The sequence below is a fragment of the Pelmatolapia mariae genome, linkage group LG12 (genome assembly GCF_036321145.2).
Source record: "Pelmatolapia mariae isolate MD_Pm_ZW linkage group LG12, Pm_UMD_F_2, whole genome shotgun sequence".
Classification (NCBI taxonomy): Eukaryota; Metazoa; Chordata; class Actinopteri; order Cichliformes; family Cichlidae; genus Pelmatolapia; species Pelmatolapia mariae.
In genome coordinates this window covers 14,541,495-14,554,306 of record NC_086237.1, presented here as the reverse complement: position 1 = coordinate 14,554,306, position 12,812 = coordinate 14,541,495, and the positions used below count along the sequence as shown (strand labels likewise).

General features: G+C 40.8%; 1 protein-coding gene across 2 annotated transcripts; it reads left to right on the top strand.

Moving 5' to 3' along the window:
• Positions 1-4,518: 4,518 nt before the first annotated feature.
• anapc5 (anaphase promoting complex subunit 5) lies at positions 4,519-12,752 on the top strand. Of its 2 annotated transcripts, XM_063489674.1 has the most exons (17): positions 4,519-5,029; positions 5,126-5,205; positions 5,983-6,092; positions 6,205-6,442; positions 6,536-6,602; positions 7,316-7,417; positions 7,520-7,710; positions 7,802-7,883; positions 7,978-8,070; positions 8,296-8,477; positions 8,730-8,865; positions 9,019-9,093; positions 11,230-11,351; positions 11,449-11,556; positions 11,794-11,941; positions 12,055-12,217; positions 12,328-12,752. In XM_063489674.1, exons 1-17 carry the CDS (start codon positions 4,832-4,834, stop codon positions 12,546-12,548), a joined length of 2,316 nt encoding a protein of 771 aa, XP_063345744.1. In that variant the 5' UTR covers positions 4,519-4,831; the 3' UTR covers positions 12,549-12,752. The 2 variants fall into 2 exon arrangements, with proteins under 2 accessions (XP_063345744.1, XP_063345745.1); XM_063489675.1 differs by lacking the exon at positions 5,126-5,205 and having other exon boundaries at positions 4,932-5,029.
• Positions 12,753-12,812: the final 60 nt, after the last annotated feature.

The window sequence follows — 12,812 nt, the reverse complement described above, 5'->3', positions numbered from 1 at the left end:
AATTCAGATCAATAATACTCACTGACAGGAGGCGAGTTTTGCTCCAGGTAATTGTTCTGACTGTATTGCTCTTTTAATATGAGCTTTTCCAATACCTCACAGATTTTTCAGCTATTGCTCAGAAAACCCAAAAGTTAATGGCGGATTCTCCAGCCCAGAAGAGAGAAGACACGACACAAGTTTGTTTGCGCTCTTCCTGAATATCAAATCCCACAAAATGTGCAGTCATGCAGTTGGTGAGGTTTGCTTACAATGACTCATGTATTGACACAGGCATTCAGAGCCAATTTATTTAAGCTTTTCAATAATATCAACTCTGACAGGTGTTATTGTCTGTCTCCTGACTTCGTCTCAACGGGATCGTGACACTGAGACATGGGAGGGTGGGGTGGAGTGTAAAAAAAAGGGGGCACATTCCCTCTACTGTCTTTCTCCCCTTCTCATGGCAGTTCCTGATGAAAAGAAATTTTGAACCAGTCTGCACAAACTGGTAGACCATTAGTGCCCTCTTCTGGAAGAGGTAGCCCAATATATAAATATGTGTCTTTTTTTTCTCTTGTATTTTCATTATTCATGTTAATCTTCTTCCCCCCCCCCAGTTTTCTTTTCTCACACAGCCTGTTCACAGCTCTAACAAATGTGCTTCCTTTGCCCTAAATTAAACAAATAAAACAGATTTAACAGCAGTGTTTCTGCTGCAGGTCTGGATATGTACAGCTTCCATTCAGTCAGCGGTGCCTGTCATATTAATCTTTCATTAGCTAGACAGTGACAAAGATACTATTTCTTTTACTGCTGATCAATGTAAATTATAAATGCTTAAATCTCTCGACTAAAATACACAGTTAGCAAAAGAACTGGATTTTCATAGCCAGTAAGAACTCCAGAGTTTGACGCATAATGTTAAAAACAGCAAAGTTAAATGGCACTTTGGGATTTACTGACGTAAACGTGGTCCAGTAACAAAATTAGGAAAGTTATTTTTTAAACTTTCACTCACCAGTTAGCTGAAAAACTGGTTATATTCCAGCTAAGGTTCACTCCAAAACCAGATGACCAACATATTGCTGGAGGATGTGTGAAGAAACAGACAAAGCCCTCTTTAGCACAGCTCTGGGGCCAAGAGCCTGCTCCAGTGTTCCCAGGACTGTCATAGCCATCTGCCAAATAAGACATGTAATGTAATCATTTGAGAACAGGCTACTCTGCTGCATTTTAAATCCGCTTACATTAGGCGCTGTAATAGTTATAGTGAATTTTAGATACACATATGCTACTATCTACAAATAATGACATTGTACCACCACCAACACCAAATGGTTAAATGTGCTGACAAGTGCCACCTGCTGCTTTTCAGCTAATCAGGACCAAATTGTGCTGCATGTGGCGTACATATCAGGACAGCTGTGTTATCTGATTTTGTCCTATTTCATAAATGCAAAGAGTTATAAATCTGACATATAGTACTATGTAAAAGACAGCACTCATTGTTTTTATATTTTGGAAGGAAAATGGTAAATACAATTGATTTGCAACATGTAAATACAAATACAGTATACGAGGCAAACACAAAGTTTAATTCTAACAAGACTGAAAGTCAGTATCACCTTTGTTCTTCAACACAGTCTGGACTCTCTAAGGAAAGCTTTCTTACCATTTCTTTAAGTAGTCTTCAAGAATAGTTCTCCAGACTTCTTGAAGGACATTCAAAGCTCTTCTTTGAATGTTGGCTGCCCTTCTGTTCAGTTCCCTGTCAAGATGATCTCACATAGTTGAGCTTTGGGCCCTGGAGAGGCCAATCCATGACTCACAGTGTTTCATTCTGTGTTTTTCTATATAAACCTTTTTTACTGTGCTAGCAGTGTGTCCAATTTTTGTGCAGCTTGGTTCCTGTGTCGGGTCTTTGCTGGATTTTTTTCCTATTTCTTAAGGACATGACTTTAAGATATTGTTCTTCTGTTGTATAGGTATTTAAGCCTGCCACTTTTTTCCTCCACTTACAAGAACACACTGCAAAGCACGCTGAGATATGCCTAGTTCTCAGCTAATAGAACATTGGAAATCACCTAGTTGGTGCAAAAATTCTCTTTTGTGCAAACTTTGGCATTTTTCATAAACTAAAGAAATGGAAACAATGATGTGTTTTTGCGACAGGCTGTGAGTAACAAAATGCTTAAAGATACAATTTAAAATTTGTTATTTGCTAAGATGTCTGTTAAGTGTAGACTAGGGCAACCAACTGTCCTCTTTTTATGCACTTGTTGACTTGTAAAAGCCTATATGACATTTTTTATTTCACCATTCATTAACCGCACAAAGAAGGCATTGTTTAAATATGTTAAAGTTTTCTTTAGGCAAACAGTATTATTAAAGTTCTTCATGACTGGGCCAAGTGTCCTCTTTTTTGGAAATCAAATATTGTCACCCCAGTGTAGACACAACACAGGTTCATCCCTTAACTTAGATGCCATTTTTATGCTTGAATGCTTTATAGTTCAATGGCTTAACAAGCAAACAAAACAAACATAGAAAAACAAACACATATTCCTCTGAAAATGGTCACTGAACTGAACTGAAAATGAGTGAAAAATCAACCAATGTCCAAAGAAAAAGCTTTAAAGAATTACACGAAAGTCTGGCTCCTTGCTAGCCAAATATAAACAAACGAGGGCTGACTCATTTTTGCACAGTACTATAGTCAGAATGGAAATCAGTGACAAAGTTTAATATGTTTTTTTTTTTTTAATGTACAGAGAAAGTATCTGACATAATGTATCCTCTTTAACGGTAAAGCAGTATATGTCACACACTTCCCCTATTTTAATTTGACTTCTTTGTGTTTTTGTGTGTAGTCACTCGTGTCGCCTTTGGCAGAATTCCCAAGACTTATTAAAATTTAAAATACTATAATATTCCATATTTCACTTTGAAAAGTTTTTCTTGGCCCCGGGGATCCGAATTCAACTACCAAGACCCTATAGAGATTGACAGACCACGTGACTTTCGCGCATTGCATGCCGGGAGGTGATGGCAAAACATTCAAAGTACCGCATTAAATGCAAGCATTTGCAGCACCGCAAAACGTTTATTCTCCGGATCCAATACCGTCTTGCTTTTTCTTTCCTCACCAAAAAGGGAATGTACAAAACGAAGGAGAACAATGCCGGTCCGTACAAAGACAGACTCGATGAAAAGGCAAAGAAAAGATACGAGGAAAAAAATCAAAGGAGTGAAAGGGTCAGACCCTTACGAGCACACAGAGTGGACAAAAGACGTTAGCGTGCTGCCCAACTTTCACCACGCTCAGATTTATAATTATACGGTTCTTGGAGTGAGTGCATACACTCATGAAGTTTTTAGTAACTTCAGGTCACTGCAACAAGCCCAGGTACAGTTTACCGACGGATGGGTACAGGACCTTGAAATGCACTGTGTAGAACGAAAGAAGACCATCGTACAAACAAAGGTAAGTTTACCAGTCTCACAAATCGTCTTCATAAATACACATTCGTTAACCGTTTATTAATAGGACCTTTGAGCTCACGGTAATTAATTAGTAGTGGAAATAATTTCTGGTACGCATTACAGAAATGTAACAGTGACAATAATATTGTATGTTGTAATCGCACTGGACAATTAGTGATACAAAACAACTGTTTTATCCTGTGAATAAAAGTATATGTTTTTGTCAATGTACCATGGTAATAACAGAAGCGAAACGCAATATTGTGTCAGGACAATTCACTATTTATGCACAATAAACAAAGGAGCATAGCGACAATTTCTGTTCAGCGCCAGACTTGCTTGTAACCTATATCACCAATTATGTTAAGAAAAATGACGTATTAACTACTACAAAACACTGACCTTTGTGGGAATGCTTGGAGCAGACTAACATGTGAGCTGGAGTGTTCTGGGACGTTATATTTGGTATATCCAGGCCATCCGTCAGCTCTTACTTTGGAAACATCGCTTAAAACATTTCTCTTCAACGACGTAATCCGATAAAAAAAAACGATCTCTTTATCCGTCGGCTTCCCGTGGCTGTCATGCGACCGGCTATTGCAGTTAATAATACAACAGCTTCTTGCCATTTTTTGTGTTTCTTTTTATCGCTGTGTAACTGATTTCAATTGAAAGCCTGTGTGCGCTAGTACCTCTTGCCACAAGTTCCCAGAATCCTTTGCGGTTTTACCCCTGAATGACGTCACATTTTCAATCTCTATAACATATGAAAAAAATGCATATTGTTACCACAGGGGGCAGTGTAGAGTCATCATAATCCCTTCGGGTGACGACTGTGAAAGCGAAGATGTCCTTCAGGCTACAGTTACGAGAATAGCTTCAAAAATCAAACGGCACCACGTATGCGTATTGTTGTCTGTGCTCAGAGTTGTTCCTTTAACGCCATTATTTCCCGTTTTGTCACTGCCGCCATAGCCTTCCTTGAACCATGAAAATAAAGTTTTATGTAAAAAAAAAAAAATACAGTTTCTATGACGTATTTTTAAGGCGACAGAAGGAGGGCGGTTTGAAAGCAGAGAGGGAAAATATTTTTAACACGTTTAAAATACGCCAAATTTACTCATAAGATAAAACATCTGCGTGTTGCCATTAAAAAAAGTACACCTAAAGGCTAGCCGTGCATAGGCTCTGATGTATTTTTACTTTTCAAACGACTTAGCTAGCGTTACATTGACTCGGTACGCCCGGTTGCTGGCTAACTAGCTAGTCACCGCCGCTGTGATGTGCAGCTGCCGACTGTCGTTAAAATTCCTCTCTGTTAAATGTTGACCGAGCGCACGTCAGAATCGATGTGAACGCTTTGAAGATGGCGAGTGTGCACGAAAGTTTGTATTTTAATCCCATGATGACGAACGGAGTCGTCCATGCTAACGTGTTTGGCATTAAAGACTGGGTGACTCCGTATAAAATCTCCGTGTTAGCGTTGCTGTATGAAATGACTGCCTCCAAGATAACACTGCCAGAGAGAAGGCGACTTAACAAGCTCATCCTCCCCCTACAGCAGGTTGGTTTTTATGAATGTCGGAAACTAAAACTACCCTAGAACCTGTCCACCTTGTTGTTGAAGCATTGTTTACCTTGGCTCACTGTGATCTACCAGGGGCCAGACTTGACTCTCGGCCAGTTCCTCAAGACTGTGGAGGAGTGTTGTCCACAGACTGCATATGCTGTCAAACTGAGGTAGAAATCGATCTTGTCCCATTTGATTTCATTCTACCATTTGTGAAAGAAAAAAGATGATGCTTTATGTTCACATGGAGAAATCTACACGCCAATGTCCACCTCAATTTGTAGTGTGGGCCATATATTAGCTAATTTTGATCTAAGTGGGCAGTGTAAAGAAGTTTAACGGAATTTTTTATCCCTTATATATCTCAGTATAAGGAAAGAAGAGCAATTTTAGCAGTAGAGCTCAATTTTTCTACATGATAAAGGAATGTTCTATTAAATTAAAAGAAATCTGTAAGCACAGTTCTTTTGGCTTTAATTGTAAGAAATAAATGTGTAAAATGGAAGGCCTGGTAGCTCATTGACCTGCTGGTCCTGTAAATATACAAAAGAGAGGATTTGTTAAGCCATAAAAAAATCTTTTTTATTGTGGCTCATTGTAAGAAATACAAAAGAAAGAAAGAAAATATTCAAAAGTGGATAATGAAAGAAACAGGATTTTTTCTCTTTATCTGTTATATCATTACTTTTGGTTTAATATGAAAGGCCATTGCTGAGATTTTTATCAGTAGGAAAAGCTATAAAACTTAGAAAAATACAGTTAAAAATCCCAAATTTGTGCCCTCTTTCACATATTCCAAAGCCATCCATTGGGCTCGACTGGAGTCTTTGCCATTTAAATTCTGGTCCCCGGGCCTTAGATTTCACTTCCCTTGGTGTAATATTAAAACACAATAAAGTTTAAATGTTGATGTTGTAGTTGATCACAGTGTTGTTTCTCCTTTAAAGGCTCCACGAAATGGCAGATGGAGAGCTGAAAGACATGGAGTACTTCTTTTCTACTCTTCCCACTCCATTCACAGCTTTTGATACCGAAGCTTACAAAACCAGTGTAGTAGGTGAGTAATTTGCAGCTTATTGCAGTCCTAATTATAACTCAGTGGAAGTCTGATTTGAGAATTGTTGAAATTGAAAAGTATTGTATTAAACAATATTTTCACCCCTTTTCAGGTCTTTTTATGCGACACATGCTTCTGGCCTACAACAAGCTTTCTTTCAGTCAGGTTTACAAGCTGTACAAATCCCTGCAGCACTACTACCACAGTCACTATGCCAAGCCTATGGACGGCCAGGTGCCGGCCTTGGTCGCAGACGACTCGGAGATGGACCTGACCAGCATTGAGGATACTGTAGGTGACAGAGTGGACAAGGAGGAGCTGGACACTGCACTGCACGAGTCAGAGCTTCGGTGAGTGAAATAAGCACCAGTGTTTCAGCTGTGCCCTTAAATATTTTGGCGTTGTTGTTTTTGATTGGCGTCACCTCCTAATTTGTGTTGCAGAAGTGACATTACTCCAAGCAGAGGTCCCCTCTCACAAAAACAAGCAGAGTACTTTCTTGCTAGACAGGTGAGTGTTGATTATAAGTGGGCATAAAACACTACATGTATTAACACTAAATTAAGCCCTACTCTAAAAACTGCATTCGATTTAGCTCAGTCTGTGAAAGTCTGTGAAGCCAAATTTGAGAAATAACTGTTGAAAGTTACTTTTTTTGTTTGGCTGAAACAGGAAAATCCACCTGTTAGTCATGCTCGGATGTGCTGATTTGCTGATTTATGTTTGTAGCTAGCATAAACTAATCTAAATCTCTTAGCAGCAACCAACCAAGCCAGTGACGTCATGTTCTGCACTGGCACTAGGCACTAAGTTAAAGCTATGATAGCTTTTTAGAGCAGGGCTTCATGGTGTAAATTAGTTAAGACATGCAGTGTTTCATGTCCACTTTAAGGTGGGACACTAAACCTGCGTACACACTGGAAGCCATTTGCACATCTCCTTGAAGATGATTGCTGGTTGCTTGCACACAGTCCAAGTTCCAGTTGCATATGTGACGCTTTAATGTATTTGCTAGCAGGTCATATATCAATCAACAGTATTCTTCACTGTCATTGGTAGTCGTCAAGCATCGTTCACTTTCTGTGGTCTCATCGTCGCTGCAGTCTGCTACCAATGTGTATACAGCTTTAGAGTCTTCATATCAACAGATTTAATGCAATAAATACATTTTAAAAATTCAGTTATAGTATTTACAGACACCATGTTTAAACTTCTTTCTGCAGGCATACCTACTCAAGAATGATGAGAATAAAGCTCTAAAGCCCGCTGCTCTGCAGGAAGAGCTCAACAACATGCTGAAGTTTAATCCTGACTTTGCTGAAGCGGTAAAGTTCATGTCCTTAACTTTTCCTTACTATATAAACAGATCAGTCAGCGGGTCGGTGTCTCCTTCATTAGCTCTCTTTTCTCTCTCTCTCTCTCCTCAGCATTATCTGAACTACTTGAACAGCATGAGAGTCCAGGACATCTTCCTGTCAGCCCACAGTCTCTTACATTATTTTGATCGCCTCATCTTGTCTGGAAATGACGGAAAGAGCAATGGGGACGAGGGCTATGGTCGAAGTCTCCGTTACGCTGCTCTTAACTTGGCAAGCTTGCACTGTCGCTTTGGCCATTAGTGAGTACTAATGGAGGAGTCCAAATACGTGGACAAGTTCCATAGAAAAGAATAAAAAAACAAAGATGTTTTCTCTTTTCTCTCCTGTTAGTCAACAGGCTGATCTGGCTCTACAGGAGGCTATCCGGATTGCCCAAGAGTCCAATGATCATGTGTGCTTGCAGCACTGTCTGGTACAACAGTTCCCACTTCATTATCTTCACTTCAGTGATTGTGCCATGATGGATTGTTAATTACGTCTGAATCTAACACGCTCTCCTCCATCAGAGTTGGCTCTACACACTGGAACAGATGAAGGGTTCTGACAGCACTGTGCTAACCGAGGATTCAGTAAAAATGGCTGCCCATTTCTGCCTGCCAGTGAGTGCCACATGAGGTGTCACATATGAATTCCTCTATTAAAGTGGTTTGGATCTTTATTATTTGTAAATTGCTTTGGCCCAATTTTCATAAGCATGTAAATTTCTCAGAGAATGCTATGCAGAAAATAATTGGATAACACACGAGCAGCAAAATATTATATTTGCTCACTGAAATTGACTTATTATTAGATTTTAAAATGTTATTAATCCTCTCCATTTACAGTATTTGGCATCTCTGGGCATTCAGTCATTGGTCCAGCAGGGGGCGACACAGGGTAAAACGGCACACAAGCTGATGGATGCCCTGAAGGACACAGACATTCTTCACTGGAAGCACAGTCTGTCGGAGCTGATCGAGATCAGCCTGGCACAGACGACTTCCATATGGAGGATGTATGGAAAGAGGTCAGGCTCTTCACTCTGCCACCATAACACACAGTTGCCACTTCTGCTCACTTTTGACTGCATACTAACACGGCAGCTTCTTAACCATTCATATTAAATCAAATCAGTGAAGTGGCTGAAATGCCTGATGTTGTACGCATGGATTAATATTTTGGACAGCCAGACATCTCCCACACAAGTTCGACTTTTCAAGTGCAGAAAAACATGGGTTTTTTTGTAAGTAATTAACGCGGCCTCCTGTGTCTCCTGCAGCACGATGTCTCTGCAACAGGCCCAGCTGCTTCTCAACATGAGCAGTCTTGAGCCAGTTAACTTCGGGGTCCAGCAGAACAACACAGAGGCCTTCGCTGTGGTCCTCTGTCACCTGGCCGAGCTACACGCTGAGCAGGTAACGCGTTTGATTTCATGTAGTCTGCCTGCTGTCTGCCCTGCTGTTGCATATCTTAGACATTAAAGAAAAATTGACCAGGTCTGCTTTCGTGTTCTTGGCTATAGTTCAAAACGTAACTCACGATCCCATCTACCTCTGCTTGTGTTGCAGGGCCTGTACGGTGTCGTTTCAGAGATTATTCAGCATCTGAAAGAACAGTTTCCTCCTCACACACAGCATGCCAAGGTACATTTTCTGAAACACACTGTGCTTCTCAGCGTATCAGAGCAGTAACTATAAAGAGGACAAAGTCGAAAAATAAGAGTTTTAAGTTTTCAGACCCAGAAAAACTTGTTCCAAAGCCTTGTTAGATATTTTTATATTCTCGAAAATAACTGACACGTATCACAGAGTTTACTCGCCACTTTGTACATAAAAGGTTGTACATGAAAAGTGGACATGGGCAGGAAAATGCCTGTATTCTTTCAAATGAGCCCACAGGAGGTGACGACTTCTGTGGGGGGGAAAAAAGTGTGATTGTATTTATATCTGTGGGGAAAATATCTCTTTGGCTCACTTGATCTGTGACTTCAGTAAACACTATCATGGTGTGTTTATAGAATGCATTTGCCAGTTTCAAATCTTTCTGAATATAACAAGATTTTCTAGCAGTTTATCCCATTTAGTGTCAGAGAGGGTGGTAAAGCTGAGTATGCTTTAGGGTGGGCTTCCTCGTGTTAGGTGCCTGCAGTGTTCTTTGATTTCTCAGTCACTTGTCACGTCTGGTTTAAAAATGCCAAGGCAACAGCCAAAATGCTGGCTCGAAGCATTGAGACAGGAGCCTGCTTACTAGATGATGGTGTTATGGTGACTACCTCCATCTTTTTTATGTAGTCTGTGCTTTGGAAACAAAAAAGGGAAATGATTATGTTCTTTCAGCTTCTCAGCTTTACCATTAAATATGAGATTTAAAGTTGGATGAACTTCACCAACCCGCATTAATAATTTGAGTCTAGCCTAAAGCAGAGAAGGCAGATCTAGTTACTCTGATTTTTAGCAGTAGTTCATGTGGAGGATTGTTTTCCCCATGATAATTATATTTTGCTTCCTTGTGTCAAATAGCAAACTAATTACCATGTGTGTCACTTTCAGAATTTTTAATTAAAACAGTTGGGAAATAAGCTCTGGTCGTGTTTACTGATGTAGTTCTCTGGCTGTAACAACAGTTGGCTGTCTCTCTGTGGAAGACAGAATATGCTGTAATTATATTTGTACACGCTGTTTTAACTTAAATGTAATACACTACCAAAATATTAAAGTAACACCTAATAATCATCAGTATAACACAAAATTATTAATACGTCAGGGATTTCAGTGTGTCCAGTTAAGAAGAATAAAGCAGTGCAAACCCGCTTTACCTGCTTTGGTAAAAATGAAAGTGGCAACAGGCGCAGTGGAAAGGCAAGAATTCCCAAAAAGGGAATGGTTTAGCCGGTTGTGGCCCCAGGCCATTGCTTTCTCTTTCTTCCACTTGTGTGATTTTTTTTTTTTTTTTTTTTTTTTTTTTCTCCATAGTTTTCTTTTCACTGTTAGTAGCATGGCACAGTACCCGCAGTCCATTCAGGTTGCAAAAGTAGTCTAGCTCCTCCAGGATGGTACAACCCAATGTGCAGAGTTTAGGAGTGCAGTGGAGATCAGGGCGGTAGAAAGGCATGAGCCCAGCAGCAGAACCAATGTCCATTTCTTTATGCAAGGTGGAACAAAAGAAGCCCTACAGAATGATCTTCCATGGGCTATCACACATGTTTCTGATCAGACACAAATGGACTTCATGAGGGTGGATTGAGGGCCTGACGTCCTTTGTGCTCACAGCCCAGAACGATGCAGCTCAGTTGGTATTCGCCGGAGTAAACAAGAACTGACTTGTCTGTTACTGTTATCCTGTCATCTTTTCAGATTATGTTGTAGGCATCGAAACATTTGCCACAGTGTTTCAGACTTTTCCATGTCTGACACATTACTCGGTGTGAACCTCATCTCATCTGTGAACAGAACGGGGTGCCAGTAGCAGACCTGCCAGTTCCCATTCATTGGTGTTTGCCCAGCATTCACTTTTTGGAGGTTGTCTTATTGTTGCCTCTCTAGTCCTCTTTCATTTGCACCAAAGCAGGTGAAATGAATTCATAAAGGTCTGTGCTTCCTAACTGGACAGATTGATCCCCAAAGTTTAACTTTATGTTGTAGTCTAATGATCAAGTGTTTTACTTAATCTTTCTTGAGCCGTGTAGAATTAGTAAAACAAACATTACAGAGTTCATTTATTCTGTAATTCATGGTATAATTTCACTTTAATGAAATTTCTTTTCTGTGTCCCAAATGCAGCTCTGGATGCTGTGTGATCTGAAAATCCAGTTTGAGAGACATATGAACGAAGGGAAATATCACTTGGCAGAGCCTCTAGTCACAGCTATCGCTGCGTTAAATCAGACAGAGGGTCTTTACAGGTAACACAAATAAGTGAATCTGCAGGCCTTCTTATAACATTTGCCGTCCTATACACTTTTCATTTGAGCTGCACAATAACTGTGTGCTCTGTGACAGGAAAGCTCAAGTTCTGAAGGCTCTCAACCGCAGCACTGAAGCATACCACATCTTACAGCAGCTGCAGGCTCGCTGTGAGAAGACTAAGTGTACAGAGATGGTTATCAGGTAGGACCCGGTCTTCTCATACCATTACGGTTCCATTCAATTTGAGTAAATGCACTTATTCTACTATCATTTATTTTTATTTTTCCAATCAAACTTGTTTAAAGGAATTAAGTTCAAACTATACATCACCATTGCAAGTCTTAACTGTTCTCCTGTAAGATATAAAGATCCCAACATAAATGTAATTTGGCCTTTATGCTTCAGAGATCACACAAAGTCATTTTATATCTCTTTCAGAGTGATGCTGTCCACTGCTGAGCTCCACTGGGAGTCGTCTGGCTTCTCCACAGCTCTTCCCGTCCTCCTGCAGGCCTTGGCTCTGGCTAGACAGCACCACCTCCAGTCACTGGCCTCGGAAACCATCCTTCACCTGGCCTTCACTCAGGTCAGCTGCAGCATTAAAAGAGACTTCACTTAGCTGTGCAAATACCAGCTTGCGTTTATGCAAAAATCCTCACATGGTTTATTTATTGCATTTGTTGTCTCTCGTTTCTGCAGCTGATGTTGGGGGTTCCTGAGCAAGCTCTGAATGTGCTGCATGAAGCCATCGAGCCTATTCTGGCCCACAGAGCAGTCATGGACAAAGGTCGTGCCATGCTGCTGGCAGCCCGCTGTCAGATGGCAGTGGCTGGGTTCAAGCCAAACAGACAAGGGCAAGCAGGTAACAGTTTGCTCCCCTGACACACCACCTCACCACACATATTGGTCCTCTGCTCAAAGTGCTGCACGGTTTTCATCTACATTTGCATACTGCTGTTTATGTCCCAGCAGATTTGCGTTTAGCAGCTTCGGCTCTCGACACACTAAACGAGGCCGCCGCCTATTTCTCCCAGCTGAACTGTAAGGAGCGGCTGCGGGACGTGCACTATCTGCAGGCTCAACTCCACCGCTCTCTGGGACAAATCTTGGAGAGCAACAAAAGTGCCATGCTCTTCCGGCTGTTGGACCAGGAGCTGCAATCGCCAGCACCGCCGGTCTCCATGCGGCTCTAAACTGCTCCCTTCCCCATCAACAAAAACTGAACTGAATCACTGCAACTCACCACTAGATGGTGCTGAGGCTCTGTCCTGTGTTCTAGACTAAAACATTTCATTTGTGGCTGTGTTGAAAGAGAGGTGTTTGTGAAACCTTTTGCACGGAGTAACAGGATGATAACTAAAAATGTAACATGACAGCAGCCATGAATTAAAATGAGTTTCCAGTACAAGAAAAACGTATCCATTGTGTCTTTACTTACAGATATATGTGAATTTGAA

What these genes read in the sequence shown, in the direction of transcription:
- anapc5 (XM_063489674.1), top strand. Translation starts at nt 4,832, where the DNA reads ATGGCGAGTGTGCACGAAAGTTTGTATTTTAATCCCATGATGACGAAC. An exon ending in TTACAAAACCAGTGTAGTAG is followed by an intron (nt 6,093 to 6,204) that starts GTGAGTAATTTG and finishes ACCCCTTTTCAG; the next exon opens with GTCTTTTTATGCGACACATG. An exon ending in CTCACACACAGCATGCCAAG is followed by an intron (nt 9,094 to 11,229) that starts GTACATTTTCTG and finishes TCCCAAATGCAG; the next exon opens with CTCTGGATGCTGTGTGATCT.